The 21,660-nt window shown below is 42.7% G+C and overlaps 1 protein-coding gene across 1 annotated transcript in view; it reads left to right on the plus strand.

Moving 5' to 3' along the window:
* Window positions 1-282: 282 nt before the first annotated feature.
* Window positions 283-21,660, plus strand: part of Fam124a (family with sequence similarity 124 member A) — a 48,192-nt gene continuing 26,814 nt past the window's right edge. The window contains exons 1-2 of the mRNA XM_042685520.1: window positions 283-458; window positions 10,388-10,419. Coding sequence (XP_042541454.1) covers window positions 385-458; window positions 10,388-10,419 — 106 coding nt within the window. The 5' untranslated portion in view covers window positions 283-384. The remainder of the gene's footprint in view (window positions 459-10,387; window positions 10,420-21,660) is intronic.

A 21,660-nucleotide genomic window follows, 5' to 3' on the forward strand; every position in this document is an offset into this window, starting at 1 on the left:
AGGGCGCGCGCATGCGTTCGTGCACACAAGCTCGAGCCCATGCGCCCCCCCCCCCCCACCTCCGCCGTGCACTCCGCCGGCGCTGTGCTTGCCCACAGCCGCGTGCACACGCGCACCCCGTGCACACGCGCACCCCGTGCACACGCGCACCCCGTGCACACGCGCACTCCTGGAGCGGCAAGGGGCGCGGCCAGGAGAGGGCGCGGCGCGGCGCGGCGCGGCTCAGCTAAGGGGGCGGGCCGCGAGCGCCCGAGTTGTTTGCGGGATCCGCGGCTGCGAGGCGCCGGGGCCGGAGCCCGGCGGGCTGGAGCTGGAGCCAGGCAGAGCCGGGCAGGGCCGGGCCAGGCGGTCCGGAGTGAGCGGAGCGCGGCCGGGACGCGCGTCATGGACCCGAAGGCGGGTGGCGGCGGCGGCGGCGAGGAGGACGACTGCGTGGACTCGGGCGCCGAGACCGGAGGGTGAGGCGCGGGGCCCGGCAGTGCGGGGCTGGGCGACGGGCGGGGACTCCCTCCGAGTCCTAGAGCGAAGCCGCTGTGCTGGGATCGGGGCGCGGGGGTGGGGGGGGGCTCCCCGATGCTGGGGAGCGGCTCCCTCCCGACCAGCCTCGGAGCACATCCCCGTGTTCCGGGGCTAAAGATGGGAGGGATGCCCGCCTCGCGAGGAGGAGGGTTGGCACCGGGATTCCGCGTGGTCCCAGCGGCTCCTGTTGTCCTCCGTCCTCGTGCGAGTGCCGGGCCCAGGCGGTGCCCCTCGGTATCACTCTGAGACTAGAGATGCGCTTGCACCTGCCCCGGCCTCCCCCGGGTCTCTCCGGGAGCCCTTCCCGGGAGGTGAGAGCGGGCCGGAGGGAGGCACGTCCCACACCCGGGAGTCTCTGGAAGTCAGAGAAGAGTCGGCTCCGGCCACGTCCCGGCTTCGTGGTGGGACTTGATCCACGCTGCCGAGCCGTCTTGGCTCCCCGGCCAGCTCCCGCCCAACTTCCCGGCCTCTGGCGCTCACCTGTCCCGCCCCGACCCGCCTCGCTTGGGCACCTGCTGGGTGTGATCTGGCCCTGTGTATGTAAAGAGGTTGCCATGCCCGGTGCGCTTCGGTACACTTAAACAATTAGCGCAAACCTATGGAGACTAATTAGTCCTTCGCTAACAACATGGTTTTCCTGAGTGGGACAAAAGACCGGGTGTCCTGACAGAGATGAATGTCCTTGCACACGCTTCCACCCAGCCCCTATCGCTAACGGATTTTCCGGTGCAGAATCAGCACCTCGGCCGGCTGCGCCGGAGGAAGGGGTGGCTTTTCCTGTCCACCCTGCAGGAGAAGCAGGAGCTGCCCAGGATACAGAAAACCCCACGCCTGCGAGGCCTCGGAGGTTTGAAGCTAATCTCTGGGTTTGGGCTCCCTTGTAAAGAGGCAGGAAAACAGTCCAGGCCCAGAATAGATCCAGGGTTCTGACCTGACCTGCAGAAAGGCGGCAGCCCGTCTTGCCTTCCAAACTGGCCCTTCCTTGCAGCCATCACAACCACCCCGCATGTGACACTTCAGTTCACCCCTCAGTGGTTTTCTCTGGTCTCCAAATTTTGACTTATGCATGATGCGGTTACCTCTCGTACTATGGGATTATGTTTCTTTCTTTTGCTTTTTCATGCACTTTATATATGTGACACTTATCAATTTATTTTTTAATGCTGCTGAGGATAGAACCCGAGGTGCCACGCATGCCAGACAAACACCCTGGCAACTGAGCTACACACACCTCCAGCATTTGTTAACTTTAATGTAAGAACTTTGCTTTTTCCTCTCCCACCCTCCACTCGGGTCAGCTGGGCTATGAACAATAAACAGAAGCAACAAAGCCAAATTAACCATTTTTTTAAAAAAAATAGTTGGTTAAATAGAGGGTTCACTAGTCCATTCATCTTCAACTTGAAGAGCTCTCCTAAAACTGGGGTTCTCAAGGGCTCTGCCTTGGAGAAGGGAGGGGCAGCCCTGACCTCCAGGATGACATCATCCCCAGGCAACCAGGCATCAGGGTGACAGTTGCCATTGCTGGGGGGGGGGGGGGGGGGAGCGGGTTGTCTGCTGCATGTCCCTACACTGTGTAGCTTTGATAAGAGTTTTGTGAAGACTTATTACATCACTAGCACTCATAAGCTAAAAATAGAGGTTAAACATGGCATGCCTTTAAATAAAATAATTACACTGTATGCTCATTACATCCTTCAAGTTTTAATTTTCAGAAAAGCTGTTCATCATTTATTTACTCCTCGAGAGTTCTTTCTGCCCCTCCTTCCTCTATTCCACTTAGTGGGGTTTGAACTCAGGGCCTCAGGCTCTTGCTACGTTTTTCTTTGCTAATGGCTGGCACTCTACCATTTGAACCTCGACGTCCTGCTTTTTGCTGGACAATTAGGGATTAAAGTTTCATGGATTTGTCTTCCTGAGCTGGCTCTGAACTTCAATCCTCAGATCTTAGCCTCCTGAGTAATTAGAATGAAAAGTGTGAGCCACCGGTGCTCAGCTTCTGTTCCACATTTCTTATGTCATCTTGTGGAGGTTGAGTATAAATCATGTAGAAAACACTCAGTAAATGTTTGTTACTGTTGTTAATATTTCATGCAGGTCGTAGGGCTTGAACTCAGGGCCTAGGCACTGTCATTAAGCTTTGTGCTCAAGGCCAACACTCTACCACTTGAGCTCTAATTCTGGCACTTTTGGAAGCTAATTAGAAGTAAGAATCTCACAGAATTTCCTGACCTTTGAATCATGATCTTCAGATCTCAACCCCTTGAGTAGCTAGGATTATAAGCTTGAGCCACTGGTGCCAGATGTTACTATTTTTAAAGCATAAATCTGATCATGTCTCTCACCCATGCACACTTTTATGACTGTCATCTATCTAGCACCAGAAGTTAATGTGACTTGTGGACTCCTTCTTTCTCTCTCTTGCTATTTCTCCACAAGTGCTTCTTTGCCTCCTACAACTGGATACATCTGGCAGGTTTTGCTGCTGCTCTCTGCCAGCTCTGCACCTTTCTACCTGGCATGCCTGTCCACCAGGTGAAGCTAGCCTTCCTCCACGGTCCACCTCAATGATACATCCATCCACTGAGACAGTGGTATTTACTTTAGGGTCCACGGAATCATTTTTTGTGGATTTTTGTGAGTAGAGAGTTTATTTCCTGTTGGGATCTCAAAGTAGGAACCTGTAGTGCCTTCCCAATCAGAGTATACGATGTTAAGTTTTGAGCAGGTATCTGAGGTCTGGAGAGATAGCCAAGGGAAGTCAGTGAGTCAGCAAATGGTGGGGCTTTGTCTGGAACTCAGTGAGGAGGGAGGTCTGCATGACCGCATTGCCTTTGGAACTAGCTGCCTAATCAAGGCACCTGAAGCCCTGGGAGAGATGAAATCAATAGAGTCTCCTAGTGAACACTTTACATTTAGGATGTGCTATGCTATCTACTGTTTCCTTGGCTGATTGACACACTCAGCCTTAAGAAAGCATCACATTTAAATGTCAGGTCAAGGAGGATGGTTAAGGCTGAGAGGAGAAGTGGGAAGAAAGGAAAGACAGGCTGTGCAACTAAGAAACTAAGATGAGGAACAGGAAATGTCTTTTCTTTTTTGCTTGTTTTGTACTGGACTTTGAATTCAAGTACATTTCATTGGTTACACAAGCACTCTACCTATCCCTTGAGCCACACTACCAGTCCTTTAAGTTGCATTTGTAGTTTATTTTTCAGATAGAGTTTCTCACTTTTTTCACAGGCAAGCTTAGTACTATAATCTTCCTAGTCTTCCTCTCGTTTAGCCGGGGTTACCGGAGTGTACCATCACATTCAGATTGGTTTTTTGTTTTCTTTTGTTGTTTTGGTTTTTGTTTTTGAGATAAGGTCTTGCTGTGAACTGCCATTTTATTACTGGAGACAATGGAATATCTGTCAGTGGGATGGTGGAGGTAGAAGAGTTAGAATGGCCTCAGAAGAGCATAGAAAATGAGGGAGAAGTAACAGAATTATTTGTCTGGAAAAGAAAGGAGCCCAGAAAGGCATTAGTTAGAGGATAGAATGAAGTGGGGAAAATTTCTTCAACATAGGCTCTAATTGGACAATCGTTGCTAATAGAAAAGATTCTATAGAAGGGAATAGAGGCCATATGCTGGTGGCCCACATGCACCTGTAATTAATCATAGCTACTTGGGAGGCACAAATCGGGAGGATTGTAATTTGAGGTCAGGACAGGCAAAAAATTCATGAGACCTCCTCTGGACCCATAGCTGGATATAGTGTCACTCATTTGTAATTCCACTACAGTGAGAAGCTGGAATCCTAGTATAAACAGAAGAATCATGGCTCTAGGAGCAAGACCCTATCTCAAAAATAACCAGACTAAAAAGGCCAGGAGATATCTCAAGCATTTGAACAACTGCCTAGCAAGCATAAAGCCCTGTGTTTAAACCTCAGCATACCTACACCAAGAAAAAAGCAAAAGGAGAAAGAGGCAAGATAGATGATCTGGTGTGGTGTCAGCTTTTGGAAGAGATGGAACCATTGATTATCTGTGCATTATGGAGGCAGGAATCAGTCTACCTTGCTAATTATTTTCCTACAGTAGTGTTCAACATCTCAAATCAGGCAGAGAAAACCAGAGAGAGGGGGTTGGCACTCAGGATCACGAAGGACTGGTGGAGGGGACCATTGTAAACAAAATAGCAGCGTAAGCTGATTGCCAATCCTATTATCTGTCAGATGCAAGAGGCAGTTCTGAAAAAGTTCATGTCTCTCACTATCAGTGGGCAGGCTATGCTGGTCACCTAGAAAGTTACATTATAAAGCCAGCCTGCCTGCCTGCCTGCATTCAAATTGCAGTTCCTCTGCTAAGGAATTGTGAGCTGGTTACTGCACCTCTCTCTGGCCTCAGTTTCCCCCTCTGGTGGAGATGTTGATAGTACCGCTCTCACAGAGTCATTGTGAGGATTTGGTGTGTGTTTACAGCTCCTAGAATAGTGTCTGGCATAATGAACTTTCTGTCTTTTATTATTTCTTATCAGACCTTTAGTCTTGTTAGAAAGAGCACTGGACTTGATAAACAGAGTTTTATGTAGTACAAATAGGGACCTCAACCTCATGTGTTCATTATATTCATCCTGGTAGATGCCTTAAATAATTGGCTCAGCATTCAGATTACACAGCACACCACAGGGCAAACCTTTATTATACTCATTACTATGTTATGGATAGGAAAAACATTCACAGGGCACATGGCTCCTTAGTAGCCTGAATTGAAGGCTGAGGCTCCAGCGTGTATCCTACCCAGTGGCTTTCCCATCAACCCTATGCCCAAGACAAAGCTGTTTGCTCTGTACTAATTACCTTTTGTTGTTTTTCTATGCCGTACTGGGGCTTGAACTCAAATCTTTGGCCTCTTGTTTTTTTGTTTGTTGGTTGGTTTTGTTTTGTTTTTGCTCAAGGGATGCTCTACCACTGACCCTTGGAGCTATACCTCCATTTCTGGCCTTTTGCTAGTTAATTGGAGATAAGAGTCTCTTGGATTTGTCATCCCAGGCAGACAATGAGCTGTGATCCTCAGAACTCAGTCTGCTGAGTTGCTAGTTACAGTTGTGAGCCAGCTCTCAGCTTACTTGCCTTTTGTTTTCTGTTTAGGCATTTATTTCGCTTAAAACGCTGTCTTTGCTGCCTGGCTTAGGCTAAGAATCAGGGAGTGTTATATGATGACAGTGAGTGTTATTTTGAAACTACCGTTTTCCCAATCTACTGAAGGCAAGCTTCCTGCTTTTCTGTGCTTTCAGATGGAAGAAGCTGGCAAGTCAGCAGCTGCCAGTGGTGACCTAGCTTAAGAAACAGAACCCCTTACTAGAAGGCTGGCAAGTCCTTGTCAATCTGAACAAAAGCCAAGACCTTGCCATGCCTGTTTCATTAGTGACTCTCCAAGATTTGGCCTCTCAGCTGCATTTTCCCACATGACCAGACCTGACGGAATGACTTCCTCAGTGTCTCAGCCCTCATTCATGGACTGCTTCCTGTGTCAACTGCCACAGAGCTCCCAACTCATAGCGGGGTCAGGCCATTTCTTGAGACCTTGGGTAGCCTTAAACCAGTACTTCTCTGTGACTTCAAAGATGGAAAAAAAAATTATGGGCCGAGAGTTTAAGCTAGGGGATGAGAGCGAACAGGAGGAATGGATTTTAAAGGGACAGTTTTGTAAAGTTGAAAAAGAAAGTGGGATCCAGTCACTACTCAGGAGACTGAGAGCTAAGGATCGCAATTCAAAGCCAGCCTGGGCAGAATAGTCTGTGAGACTCTTCTCTCCAACTAACCACCAGAAAACCTGTAGTGGCGCTGTGGCTCAAAGTGGTAGAGCACCAGGACAACCAACAAGAAAAAGAAACAAAAAGAAGGGCTGGGGGGGGGGGGGGAGGGGAGACTAGGGGGTGTGGTGCAGGGATCCGGAAGTCTTAAGTTAAGATGTTCTACTGGCACTGTATTTAACTCATTCTCAATGTGGAGCCAGTGCACCCTGAATTCCCGGAGTTGACAGATCAGGGCTGATGCAGAAACATTAACATCAATTTGACATAAGTGCGACAGTTCCCAGAAAAGAGAATTTCAAAAGACTTTCAGTTTATATAACGAGTGTATGTATAAATTGGCAAGACAGTAACCACTAAAAGGGGTTAACAGTTCTATTTACAGAATGACTTTATATATAATATAAAAAATATAATCAAAGGGCTACATCTAACTTTTGGCTATTGACATAAATATTAAATAAATACAATATTTGCAAATGTGTCTTTGTGTGTGCCAGATGAGTGAGAATAGAAAATCCTTATACTGCTCATCTGCATGCTTAATTAAAAGGTTCTTGCAATTAAAAAATTAATAAATTTACCTTTCCATTTATGCTTTATTTTGGCAGGCTTGAATGTCATATGAAGAGCCCACCAGGTAAATTTATATGAGACAAGGCCAATAAGTAGAAATCATGAGGCAGGTACCCAGCTACTATTTCTTGTGACCCTAAAAAGGCTATGAATACAAACTCCCTCAGAAAACCCTGATCAATATCTGATTGTTCTCTGAAGTAGCTAATGGTTCTTAAAGGTATTTGCGCAGACACAATTGTTTAAAACTTCACAGTTTGTCTATCACTGGTAATGTTTTCAGTAGATAATCTTTGGTGATTGTTTAGAATATACATATGTGTGTGTGTGTGTGTGTGTGTGTGTGTATATATATATATACACACACATATATATATATACATATATATACATATATATATGTGTGTGTGTATATATATATATACATATATATATATATATATATGCGCTAGTCTTGGGGCTTGAATCAGGGCCTAGACACTGTCCTTGAACTTCTTTCGCAGCTAGTACTCTACCACTTTGAACTATAGAACCACTTCTGGATTTTCCTGGGTAGGTCTTTTTGTTGTTGTGTATACATCTAAATGTAGAGAACAGGGAATTAGCTACACACTGTATAAAATAAAATTAAAAATAAAACTAAATTCAAGCTTGAAAGATGAGGTCATTTAGCTGGTTTTAAAGTGTGAACACAGAGACCTCTGAACTACACTGAGCTACACTGTGATGGAGAATACAAAGAGTGTGGCATTTCCAAGGAACCACAAACCATTTTACCTTAATTGAGTAGTTTTTTTGTGTTTTTTAAATTATTATTATTGGAGATAGTGTCATGGCATTTCCTTCCAGGCTGGCTTCAAACTACAATCCTCAGCGTCCTGAGTAGCTAAGAGTGAGCTCGCTGCCGGCTTGTTTGGAATATTTTTAAGAAGTATAAAAGTGGCATATTTCTCTTCATCCTGTATTATCACTCCCGGTAATTTTAAGGACAAGAAAGCAGATGTAAAACTGTATGTGCAACTATCTCATTCCCATGCACTTTGTAACAGTGAGCAATCAGGAACACTCATACCGTGCACACAATGGAAGTGGTTGAATGAATCGTGGCACATCACTTCATATAATTATCAATTTCTTGAGCCACACATTGAAATGGTGTACCATGAAAAGAACAGTTAGGAATTAGATCTCTTGTCATTATGGCAACTGTGTGCAAATTACATAACTCAGGACCAGATGCTGGGGACAATGTGCGGGTGACTCATCTTTCTGTTGGAGTTCTGTCTCTGTGTCAAACAAGGCTGGAGGTTGGGCTGCAGAGCAGGCCATAGATATCAGTCATCAAGAGAGGAGTTTGTGTTTTAGCTAGCAAGCTTGAATTTCATCCAGAGGGACACATAATCAGATTTGTGCTTTGTCAAGATTGGATGCTGAATAGAAAAGGAATTCAGAGGAGACTGGAGTGACTTTTGAAGACTGATCATTTGGAAGGACCAAGCAGGCAGTGCCTTTAATCTCAAGAGGTTTAGGGGATTTGGATTGGGGGGTGGGGAGAGAAACTGGTAGAAAAGCATTAATTATGTTAGCACCTACCCTAAAATACTACATTGCACTTCAAGATTTTTAAACTATGTTTCCAGTGTACATTTCATTCTGCGTACATATCCATCTTATGCGGAGCTTTCAAATGCCTGCATGTGTGAATCCCATCTGCTTCTGGAGGATTTGGAAAGTCCTAGCTGAAAAGACTTACACATTTTTAACCTAAGAGAAATAGTAACATTACACATTCTTATTATATGTTTTATTTGGATGGTTGGGTAATCTCTTGAAAGTCTGGCCATTTTAAGATGATCATATTGTAATGGAATCGTGTTGCTGTTACATTCACCACAGTGGATGTTTGTTGGGCATTTATATAGTTACATTTCTAAGTGTTGAACCAAAGTTTAGTTATCCTTGGTCTGGTTCCAGAAAGAATTTTATGTGCCAGGGTTGGGTGCTGAAATCCTGGGCTTCAGAATGTTACTGATGCTTGATGCTTTCTTCTCTGCCAGCTGGCGGGGGTACCACTCCCTGGCCAGCCCATCCTACTTTCTAGCTCCTTCCTGGATGCCCATCCTGTGTACTGAGTGAAAACCCTTACCATTCCTCACCTCCTGGTCCTTTCCAATGGTATCACTTTTGCTTCTCAACTAGTAAAAATAAAAAATTGAGTTAGATGGATGCAAATGAAGCTTCTAATCTATAATGGGATATGCAAAGGGATATGGTGATTGTTTCTCTTCCCAGTTTTAAAATTAAAGAGTTCTAAGGCTACTAACATATTTCATTTGGGAAAGAGAAAACCACCTGCTGGTTTTCTTCCATTTTGTTCCTCTACCAGTACATCAAAGTATCATTTGCTCTGTGTGCTATAGATTGTTTTAGCTAATATGAGACACTTGTGGGGTTTTTGTTGTTGTTTGTTTTGTTTTGTTCTGAATGTACTTTTTAATGTGGTAAGGAGCTCAATGGAGTGAAAATTGGATGATTCAAGAAAGGCAACTTGAGTCTAAGGAGTGTATATCTATAAAAATTAAACGTAATTAAGCAGTTTATTTGCATAACTGCATTCCCTAACTACCAGAGCGGAATAAATCCCTACATGCCTAAGTGATTAATTTCCTGCCGAGAATGACTTTGGAGACCCAGGGGGAGAAAATAAATCACTTCTACACCAAACTCTGCCAGAGGGGAAGTCTTAATGGCCAGGCTCAGAGGGCAGGAACTTAGCAGAGATTATGCTGGGCAGGTCCTTGGCCCAGAGTATCAGAGCAGTTGAGTGCCAACAGCTGACTTCAGCCTAAAATCCACATGGGGTCATTTCACGGGAGCCCTCTCTATGTTGCCCATCACAGCCCATATCTTGTTACTCTTAAGCCCAGCAGGATTTCTTCATAGTAGAACTGAAGGCAAGGGAAGAGGCTAGTGCCTTTAGGTCCCGCTGATCAGCTGTACCTGACATGGGGATGCATTAAAGGACCCAGGGTCTCCCCCACTCCCACCCCCCCACAGACTGGGATCTTCAGCTGTATCAGCAGGAAACTTTCCCCAAGTGCCCTGTGAAACTTGAAGGATTCTCATTGGCTTGGGTTTAAACCTTCTAGGGAGTCGAGATATCATTGAATTCTTGGCCCTTTCTCCTCAAAAAAGTGAATAATCATTGGACACTTTACTAGCACATTTACCAGCTTCCCAGCAGGATTCACAGACCCATGTGAAGGATGCCCATTCTACAATGCCTTGGAAATTTTTGCTGTTGCAATTCAAACAAAAACATAAACAAACAAACATAAAACAAGCCTTCACACTATAGTTTTTAGTTGGTACTATTTCTTTATGCATTAAATGCAACTCACCACTCACTAAACTTATAGCTTGACTGAATCATTTGAATAAAGAAAAAATGATGTATAATCCTTCTGACACTACCATCTTTTATTTCAGGTCTGACTACAGCCACTTGTCCTCAACCAGCAGTAAGTACCTTTCAAATATCCTTCCACATTGGCTTCAGTTCCCCCCAGGGGTCAGTTCTGGGAGGCCATCTTTGTAGCACATGCTTTAGTAGTCAGTAGAAATCGCCAGCGGGGTTCTAGCCAAAGAGTGTGATACAGGAAGCTCTACAGGGTAGAAGTTGATTGTACTTTGATTTCTATGCCAGATACATCACTCTTTTCCTGGTAAGATTCAGCCTGAAGGATGTGCCCTGAGCTTTATCAGCTGCTTCCAGATGCTTCCAGAAACACCTTCAGGAATCCCACTAACTCATTTGCAGAACAATGCCTGTCCAATGCTGCCTGCAGACTAACAGAAAGCTTGGTGCCCAGTTCTTGCTATGGTGGGGTTGCTCCAACTTAACTCATGGCAAATTTCTTCCCTCAACTGTTGCCTTTACAGACAAATAGAGGGACTATCCATTTCCAACCAAACCCCTCAAAAATGTATATTTAACAGTCCACGCTAAGTTGTAATTGGGCAGTTTATCTATCATCTCTCTACCTCAAGGTAGTTAAAAGGAATGGCAGGCATTTTTATCAGTCCATTTTTCGGTAGTTCAATTTCTGGCTTCTAGGTGATCATTCCATATGGTAAAAAGATGACTAGGATTTTGGGGGGTGGTTTGTTTGTTTGTTTTTCAAATTCTTTATTGTGATTAAGTGATTACATAATTTCCCAAATTTCACAGTATTTTGGGATAGTGATGCTTAGTTAAAGTCACAAATACATTCTAACTTTCATGGGGCAAATTGTCTATCGTGGTCTCTAACATTTATGGATTCTATGAGCTTTGCAATACAGTTATTTCTTCCACATTGGGTGATATGTACATTTCTTTTGTTTTGCATAGCATCAGCTGTTCCCTCTTTCCCACTTGTTCCCTCCCTCCCATCACTGCCATTAAGTTGCTTAGTTCATTTTGGTCAATGTCCAGTGCAGCTGATGGGTCCCGCTGTTATGTTTTTCCCTGATTCCCTCTAGTTCTGTGTCGTCCTCCTGGTTTCCCTCTGGTGTGCACATATATACCATATATGGGATCAGCAGCATGGTGTTATTTAGTAGTGATTCGACCAGATGAGTGGAAGTCCTTTGTTTCTTAAGTCTTGTTAATTTGTCATATCACCTTACATTTTGGATTTAACATCCACTTATCAGGGAGACCATGTGCCATTTGTCTCTTTGTTCTTGGCTTACCTCGCTCAACATGATTTCTTCTAGCTCCATCCATTTCCCTGCAAATGCCATTATTTTGTCCTTTCTAATGGCTGCATAATATTCCATTGTGTATAGATACCACAATTTTTGGATCCATTCATCTGTGGTGGGACATCTGGGTTGTTTCCATATCCTGGCTATTGTGAACAGTGCTGCAATAAACATGGAGGTGCACGTGTCCTTGTATATTGGTTCCTGTTGTTCAGAGTAGATGCCTAGAAGTGGTATGACTGGGTCATAAGGGAGGTCAATCTTTAGCTTTCTAAGGACCCTCCAGACTGCTTTCCAAAGTTGTTGTATAAGTGTACATTCCCACCAGCAGTGTAATAGGGTTCCTCTTTCTCCACATCCCCTCCAGCATTTGTCGTTGGCTGATTTGTGGATGTGGGACATTCTGACTGGGGTAAGGTGGTATCTCAGGATTGTCTTTATTTGCATTTCCTTCACAGCCGGGGATGGTGAACGTTTCCTCATGTGTTTCTTTGCCATTTTTATCTCTTCTTCTGAGAAGTCTCTCTTTAGTTCCCTTGCCCATTTAGTAATTGGTTTGTTAGGTTTGGGAGGGATTAGTTTCTTGAGTTCCCTGTATATACTGGATATTAACCCCTTGTCTGATATATTGCTGGTAAATATTTTTCCCAGTTGGTTGTCTTTCTAGCTTGGTTGCTATAGCTATGGCTGTGCAGAAACTTTTTATTTTAAGGTAGTCCCTTTGTCAAGTCTCTTTCCAATTTGTTGTGACCCTGGAACTCTGTTCAGGAAGTTCCTGCCTGTGCCTGTAAGTTCAAGTGTCTCTCCTACTCTGTCCTGAAGTAGTTTCAGAGATTCAGGTTTGATGTTAAGGTCTTTAATCCATTTTGAGTTGCTGTTGGTGCATGGTGATAGTTTTCTGCATGTGGCCTCCCAGTTTTCCCAGCAGTTGAAGAGGCTATGTTTCTTCCACTGTGTGTCTTTGGCTCCTTGGTCAAATATTGGCTGACTATAGGCATGTGGTTTTATTTCTGGATCTTCTATTCTATTCCATTGGTCTTTGGGTTTGTTTTTGAAGACATTTTAAACAAAAGGTGCTTATATTTAGTTTAAAATACAAGTAAAAGAATTTGTGAGCAATGATAGCACATGTAGAAGAAAAATTTATGGTGGTTCAAATCATGACATCAAGACTCAGCCATTTAGATAGATTGAACACATTTTACAATTTAAAAAAGTCTTACAATAAAAGCCTTAATACTGGTCTCTTCTGCCCTATCTCACTATCCTGTTAAACCCTCAATTCTAAATAGTTCCCAATAGGAGAGATACTTAATTGGATTATTCTATTTATTGAAGTTCCAGCTTGATTTTCCTTGGCAATTAGAGGCTGTGGGGGAGGCTGTGTATCTAGCATTGTAATTTAGTGTCCAATTATATTAAGTTATTAGTTTGACGGCACTGAGCAATTTCTGATCCTCTCAGCCAACTAGAGGCCCAATATTGCCCTCTTCATTATTAGGAACCATTAGTGATAGTGAGGAAAGAGCTCCCATGGCTTGCTCTTCTTCCCTCAGGCCCATGAGATTGGAAAACCAGAGTGAGCCTCTTGAACTTTCCCACTCTGGGCCTCCATTTTCATTCCACTCAGTATGGCCCGGAGGCTACGTTCCTTCAAGAATGATTTTTTCCCTAAAATACTCTTTGCTCAATTTGTATAGCTCTCAAATCAGTCCTCTGGGTCACAACAAAACACCTCTCCAGGCAGCAAAACTGGTAATTTGGTTTGGGATGTTGTCTTTTCTGTTCTTTTAATTGCAGCCTCTAAGTTGGAATTTGTCTCAGTGCAGCTGGATTGATGCTGTGTTAGTGCTCTGTTTTTCACTTGAAGTATTCTGTGGTTACAACTCCTGAAACTTATTCTTACTCCTCAATGATGGGCCCTCTGGGTGACCATGTAGAGTGTGTGTGTGTGTGTGTGTGTGTGTGTGTGTGTGTGTGTGTGTGTGTGTGTGTGTGTGTGTGTGTGTGTTTGCAGTTAGGAAATATGTTTAACTACAAATAGTGATTAAACAAGCAGACTTTTTTTTAATGGTAGAAGTAAAAAAGGAAAAAGACTCAAAGAAGGAGTTTGAATCTTTATGTACAAACTCCTCCAGTTATTCTACTGTTCCAGTCTCAGTTTGGGACTTCTATATCAGTAAGCAAGGAAAAAGGAGGTCAGAAAGAAACTTTTATTTGTTTGTTTATTTGGGTGACACAGGGGACTTGAACTCAGGGCTTTATACTTGCTAAACTATCACAATACTACTGAGCCCCTAGCCTTACTTTTCACTAATTATTTTTTGGACAGGGTCTTGCTTCTCATTCAGTATGTACCTGAGATACAGTCTACCTACTTTAGGTTTCCTGTTGTCTGTTACTAGGCTCACAGATGCTTGACACCATGACCACCTTCCCTCTGTGAACACAGAATCTTGGGGACTCTTCTCAGCCTCCCACATAACTTGGGATGACAGGGGCATTACTGCACCCAGCTACGGTTTGAGGAGTCTCACTAACTGTTCTGTCCAGTCTCTTCTTGAGCTATGATACTCCCATTCTCAGCCTCTCAAGTAGCTCGGATTACAAGCTGATTACAAGTGCCCAACTGAAACAATCACTTTTTAAAGATTTTCTCAAAGATGTTATCCAGTTTTTTCTTTCATCCCTTTGGGCCAGATCTTGGTCCTGTTTCTCTATAGAGGTCCAGACAATGTTGCTTTCTTTGACTACCTATACCACAAATCCATTTTTGGTCATAAGGTTGATGAAGAGAGTGGATGCTAATGGGCTTGAACTATTCCTGCCTCCTCATGATGCCTGGTCAGCCTCTGCTCCCAATTCTTGGCCCGACCCTCAGGCAAAAAGAAATCCCATCTGCTGTAGAGATCCTCTGAGCAGGAAGGGAAAGATAATAGAGTATATTTTCTGAAAAGGAAAAAAAAATCTGAGAGTCTGAAGATATGCATATTTGTATGTGTGTGGGGGTGTTGGGGGGATGCATGCATGCACGCTTGTGCTGTTACTAAGGCTTGAACTCAGGGCCTCACACTCTGTCTTGACTTTTTGCTCAAAGATGACACTCTACCAGTCCTCTACTTTAGGTTTTTTCTGGTTAATTAGAGGCAAAAGTCTCAAGACTTTTCTGCCCATGCTGGCTTCAACCTACAGATCTTAGCCTCCTGAATAGCTAGGATTACAGGTGTGAGTCACCAGTGCCCAGCTTGAAGCATTTGAAACATAGTTTTGATCACACTGTGACAAGTAAAAGTATACTCCAACTTGTTTATTAAAATTGCATTCCCCACAAATTAGCAAGTGGTACCAAGAAGCTGAGTAGAGAGAAGAAGGTAGGAGAGTTATTTGTTCTGATGGGTTTAGTGACCAAATTGCTTTCCTTGTCCTCTGTGGAGCCAGCAGGGTGGAGGGCCTCAGCTGTGGGGGTCCACCCCCCACAGATCTCTCACATATGAACCCTGTAGTTTGTTCCTCAAGAGACAGCCATAACACTCTCCATGAGCCTCAGTTTCCTCCCCTAAGGATGAGGCACTTCAACAGGCTAGCTTTTAACAACCTTTGATGTGAATGTTTTAGAAGTTCTTCTAAAAGGAACATGAAGACGGGAGGAAGGAGGATCCTGTGCCTTTCTCTTTGTTCCTCTTAGACCAGAATGAAAGTCTAGAGAACTGGGTGTCCTCTTTGTGGCTCTAGTGTTAATCCCTAAGCAAGAACTGTTCAGAATCCACTTGAGTTTCTACACTGGGAGCTACATGACAGGTGGAGCTAGTGAGAGGCTGAAATGAGAGGAAATGTCTGCTTTTATACCCCTTCACTCAAAGAAACACCTCCCTGGTGCTGGGGAGAATGTGAAGATGGTTGGGTGGTAGTAACCTTTGGGTTTTGACCTCAAAGATCTTGGAGTTGTATTTCCACTGACTGTTCTGTGTCTTTATCCAACTCCAGTGGTGTTGGTAGCTGAGGGACATCTTCGGTGGATAGTTTGGTTTGGCGTGGGTGGATTTTTCCCATTGCACCTGGCTCACTGTCTTTTGGAAATGGCCAGGGAAGGCAAGATTTGCCTTTACACTTTCTAAAGGGCTCAGCACATTGTAGCCCTTCAGATATCACTCAAGAAGCCACTGATGTTTCCTAGGGAAAACGAATTTCATTCATACTCTCAAATTTTCAAGTTGTCTTTCCAGAAATCTAGTGAGAAGATCATCATGCCAGTATGCATAGTTTCCTATCTTAAGTGATTTCAAGAGAAAGGGACAATTTTATAAACAGTAAAAAGAGAAAAACAATAATTATGCCAGAGGAGGGGGGAGATCAAGTGTGCCACATAATCCTAATGAAATTCCCAGCCTGTGTGATTGAGTATTTCTATTTAAATAAAGATTATAATCACACTTGGAGTTACTTTTTAGAAGATGTTGGAAGCATAACAGTTCTATTTTTAGGAATGTGTGACACATCTTAAAGATATTTAGCCCCAGAATAATGCCAGTAGGGAGTCGTCAAAAGAGTTCTCTCCACGGAGGCAGTTCACATGACCCTTCTAATTTCCATCCTAAAACTGTTCTACCTCGAAACTCAGGATTGTGATAAACTCTTTCTTGACATTTTGCACAATACCAGTAGCAGCAGAATGTCTGGCAGTTTTGTGTCCCTTCCCTTCTTGCTTCTCCAAGCACAAGTGACCAGAGATGGTAGAAGTGACCCACAGGGTATCTCCCAACTCTTGGCAGTGCCCTGACACCTGTTCTGTATCTGCAGAATTAGGGAGGAATGGCCCGAGCGCTGTACCTTGCCCATCTCATTCTGAATAGAACATTTGGCACTGAGTCTAAAAAATTTCCTCTGCATTTGTTCTTCAGCCTACCTGGGCTTCAGATTCTTTTTTGCCTTTGTGTTTTTCTTAGTTTCCTTAGTTTCTTGCTTTGTTTGTCCTTCTAAAGACTCAGGTGGCTTTGCTGTTCACAGTGTTTCCACAGACCATAGGTCTAATGGAGTTCTGTTCCTCAGATTTTGTATGACTACATCTGTGACTTTCCCTGAGGTCAACCCTCAGTAGGCCTATGTGTCTGAGAAAAATGTCTGGACCTATGCTCACATTCTCATTGGAAGCAAAGGGCCAAGAAAACCTAGGCATCCTAACTGATTATAAGGCTGTGTCTCAGGTCTAATGCCACCCTAGGGCTTTCCAAGCTCTGTTGCTATGCCTAGAAAGACATTTCATCCCTTCCTAGGGATGTCTTCTCTTCAATCTTTCAACCTAAATTCTATTCTCTTTCTTTAGTTTCTCAGTGGTTTCAACTCTTTGTTGCAATTCCAGGACACCAAAACATCATGTTTTGTTTTTAGAATTGGCCACATTTGTGTAATCCCTCAGCATGTTGAAGAAAAAGATGAGTTCACTGTGATTTAATTCTGAGCAAGTGAGGGCAATTGGAAAGCAGAATGCCAAGAAGACATGAGTGCATTCTGTAGTGGAGAATATTTCAACACATGTGTTCTGTGTCTCCACATCTAAGTGCTGTACACACAGACTTGTTATAATGAAGTATTTATTATTTCTTCCTGTTTTTTATTTGGGAAGAGGCTAACATATTGTCAGATTTTGATCCTTTTAGAGCTTTTATTTTCAATCATGTTTCCCCAAAAAGGAAGATTACTATTTTGGAAGATGTGGTAGAAGGCCATTATAGTAGATTCAGTCTATCTCCAAGTATTACAGACTTTATTTTCTTCTTATGTATGTAATATTCCACACCATGATTCTCAGAGCAAATATTCTTTTAGATTGGGATCTAGGCAAAACTCAAACCTAGTCACTAATCCTTGTGGAGAACAGTTTTAGCCATTAAATTTGCTGCATTCTATGATTAGCTTAGAGTGGCCATGGCACAAGCTTGCAGAAGGACTCAAATGTCACCTGTTCAGACCCCTTGCTACTCATCCCTACTGCGGTAAAAGCATCAAAAAAAAGTTATCAATGTTTTCTAAATAAGACACAGCCATTTAGATAAAGTTGATGGTGAAACCTGAATATCTTCTTTCAGGCACACACTGATTTAATTAATTTCCAATGTCCTCAGTTTCCAAAGGGCTTAATAACATTCCTAATGATGTTGTCTGATATACTGTCATAACCCACAGATGATATAAGACAAATCAAAGCATTGTGGAGATGGTATATTTATTTCTAAATAGAGTAAAGTCATAATGTTTTATGTTTTGTTTTTATTGTCAAGGTGATGTACAGAGAGGTTATAGTTACATAAGTAATTAGTTACCCCTTCCCTCATTTTTCTCCTACTTTCCCTCCCCTCTTCTCACTCCCAAGTTGTACAGATCATTTCCAACATATCATCTTGTATATATTGCTGTTGCATTGGATCCCCCTTGTCCTTTGTCTCACCATTCTGTTGTTCCCCTTCCCTTCCCTAATTCTAATAAACTTACATACAATACCAGGTACCAAAATCAAATTCCACTCTACCATTCTACAGTCATTCTGCCATCTTCCAGCAGATGATGCCTAAATAAAAACTGTTTCCATTTTTATGACATGTCACCCCACATTCTTGCACTGTAGTTATGTTTATAGGCAGCAATGTTCTAGAGGAGGGTGGAAGGGAGCTGATGCAAGGCTGGAAGGGCTCTGCAGCCCTGGGCAGGGCTCTTCCTGAGTGGTGGGTGCTGGGCAAACATGTCAGCATCCATTCTGGCTTTTGTATTTTATTTTATTTTGGGGTCATTGGGCTTAAACTCAGGATCTGAGTGCTGTCCCTGAGCTCTTTTGCTCAAGGACCTGACACTCTACTACTCTGAGCCACAGCTTCCCTTCTAGTTTTCCAGAGGTTCATTGGAGTAAGAGTCTCATGAACTTTCTTGTGAGGGCTAGTTTGAACTGTGATCCTTGGATCTCAGCCTCCTAAGTTGCTAGGTGTATAGGTGTGAGCCACCAGTGCCTGGCCCACCCTGTTACTTTAAACATGGAATATGTCTTAGGTTTTTTTGACAAGCAGGGGGCAGCATTATTTGTAGGGTCAAGGGGGTCACAAATAAAACCTCTGAGATGAACAAAGCAACTGAGCTGAAAGTATTGGTGCACTTAACCTGTTATTTGATGGTATGGTGTCTATGTTTTCTTTTCATGGGAGTCTGGAAGGCTAGACAATATTACTGTTTGACAGTTGATAGAAAGAACAAACCATAACCAAAGATACACATCAGGAAATCAGAGGATGAGGACAATATGCCACACTGACCTTTCCTGTGATGTTTGCTACACTGACATCCATTTCCAAAAAAAAAAAAAAAAAATGCTATAGTCATTCTGGTTTCAAAGATAAGTTTCCATTGTAAAACTTTAAATATATAGAGGGTATCCATTTCTACTCAGGATATGTATGAAAGATAGAATCAGATTTTCTTAACCATATTTTCCCTGAAAAGCTAAAGTACCACCTCAGAAACATCTGGTCTACCAGGGTCTACCTAAGAGAGGCAACAGAAGTGAGAATCTGCCAACACCATTTGCTACTCTTCACTTCCCTGGTGTTTTCCTCAACTTTACAGTATTTTATTACACAAATAATACATGGTCATTATAGTCAGCAACTACGAATTTTCAAACAGATACAGTAAAAACCTAGAATCCTTCCAGCCAGAAAGAACTATTATTTATGCTTATGTGTCTCCCTGTGTAGATTTTCTCCTGAATATCTCTATTTCTATAGATATATTTACTAGTCCCCAAAACGGCATCACATACATTTTAGAGTTAAGTTTCTCACTAACTATATTATAAACACCTTTCTTTATGAATCAAGAGGCATACTTCTACAGCAATTTGAGTATCTACATTTTGTATTTCTACACCATACTTTTTTTTTTCAGTGCCTTGAAGTAGGTCCTATAGTTTTTCATTCAAGCTTTCAGTATTATGAACACTATTACCAAGAGCATCCTGGCTGTAAGTCGTTGTGTACATCTTACATTATTAGAATGAATACCTTCCAGTGAAATTGCTGGGCCAAAAAAAATCTTGTGAAGCTACTGATCCCAGTGGCCATGCTATAGGAGGTTCCATGTCACTCTTTCACCAAGGGCCTCATAAAACTACAATCTAATGTAAAGAAAAGGATTTATACATATCCTTTTATCCATTTTTAAAGGCATATATAAGGAATATATAGGATATATGTGTGTATGTATATATCTACAATGAACAAAATTGTTCCTGTTGTGAACAGGAAGGTTCTCAAGACTTCTCAAGTTGAAGTCTTTCTTGTTTTTATCATTCAAAGGTAGTATTGACTTCTCTCCCTTCTACTCTAAGGCAGCAGTAATGGCCACAACAAAGCTTTCAGTGCTATGCACAGGCTTTATGGAAAGTATTTTTCACCCCAATGGACAAGTTCCTATCTATTTAGTATCCATACAGCAGGCTTTATTGTCTGATAGGATGAAGGATTGGAAGTATTGGGGAGAGTGTTGTACAAAAAAAGCCAGGTTGTCATCTCTCAGAGCTGCCCAAAATTCAGAATTGACCTACCCTTTCTTCTTTCTAAACATGTATTAAATCACTGCTATGTACAACGCACCAGTTATGGAAAAGATGGAATGTTCCATCTGTTCTCACTCCCTCTTTTATTTTTATCTCAGCCTAACATTATCTGACATTATTATTGGCTTGTAAAGGTAGTGAGATTGAGCTGCTCAACCTGTGTTTGGAAGACTAGTTTTCTTTTTTTATTACAAGAATAGTTGTAAGAAGTCTTTCTTACTGGGTGAGAGAAATGAGCTTTTTCTGTGATTCTATAATTAATTGGTTATTGCCTCAAGCTTGAGGGTATTGAGGGTCACAGATATTACCTAGAGGGAGAAGCCAGAGCTTTCCTAGTGAGCCGTCATGCTTTGGGGAATGCCATTGGCTTATGCCTCCACAAGTACCCATTTCTACAATAAAGCACAAATGTAATTACTGGACTGTTGTCACTGAAGCAGTGAACAACTGGGACTCTGTAGGTGGATAAGAAATACAAGGCAGTAGGAAAAGTATGGGAAAGAAACCTAGTGAATGGATCTGCATTCCAGCCTACATGTCATTTGGAACTTATCACTTCCCTTTGGTGTTTTTCTTATCTGCTATGGTGTGAACATCTCCCTTTCTCAATAGATGTGAAGTTCCCAAAGGACAAGACAACTGTGTATCTTCTTTACTCTTCAGGGACTAGCAAGACTGGGCGATGAGCCCCCAAGTATAAAGGTCAGAGCACTGAAATGGGAGTTAGGAGATGTTATTTATGGCTCCATTTCATCTAAGAGGCCTTGGACAAAATACCTGTCTTTAATTTGAGCTTGCAAGAACTTTCTCTGCAAATAGACTCAAAGCACATATTTTCTACGGATACTTGGAAACAAGGTCAGGGAATGTGTCCACGTCATTATTCAACTAGACAAAGTGTTTGAATAGAATATTCAGTGGAACATTGAATTTTAGGCAAAAAAAAAAAATCCCTAAGCTCCATTTCCCACATCTCTAGTGCAGCTGTGGCCAATGCCAGTGCAGGATTTTATCTCACTGATTCCCCTGCTGTGGTCTGGATGCATTTTATTAGCATACACTTAGTGTATCTTCTCAGAAAATATGTAATAGCTCATCACTCTTCATCATATTCCTGAACATCCTGCCAAAATAATTTATCTTTTAAAATCTTCACTGCTGTAATTGTGAGAGTCCTCTTCCTAGCTCTAGTGTCAGACTTCAGCCTGAAGGTCTCAAATGAATGAGTCCATGGGATTGGTTTTAGCTAACATCTTCCTCTATTGTCTTTTTTTTTTTTTTTTTTTTTTTTTTTGCTTGGGGTAGTTTTATCTTTTTTCTCTTAAACAAGAGGAATATTAATTTTAGTCCTGTTGTTTCTAATCTCTACCATGGTGTCTCCAAATCCACAAGGTTTTATTGAGATCTTCACTTACTG

Source organism: Dipodomys spectabilis, unplaced genomic scaffold (assembly GCF_019054845.1).
Source record: "Dipodomys spectabilis isolate Male_0828 unplaced genomic scaffold, ASM1905484v1 ptg000095l, whole genome shotgun sequence".
NCBI classification, from domain to species: Eukaryota; Metazoa; Chordata; class Mammalia; order Rodentia; family Heteromyidae; genus Dipodomys; species Dipodomys spectabilis.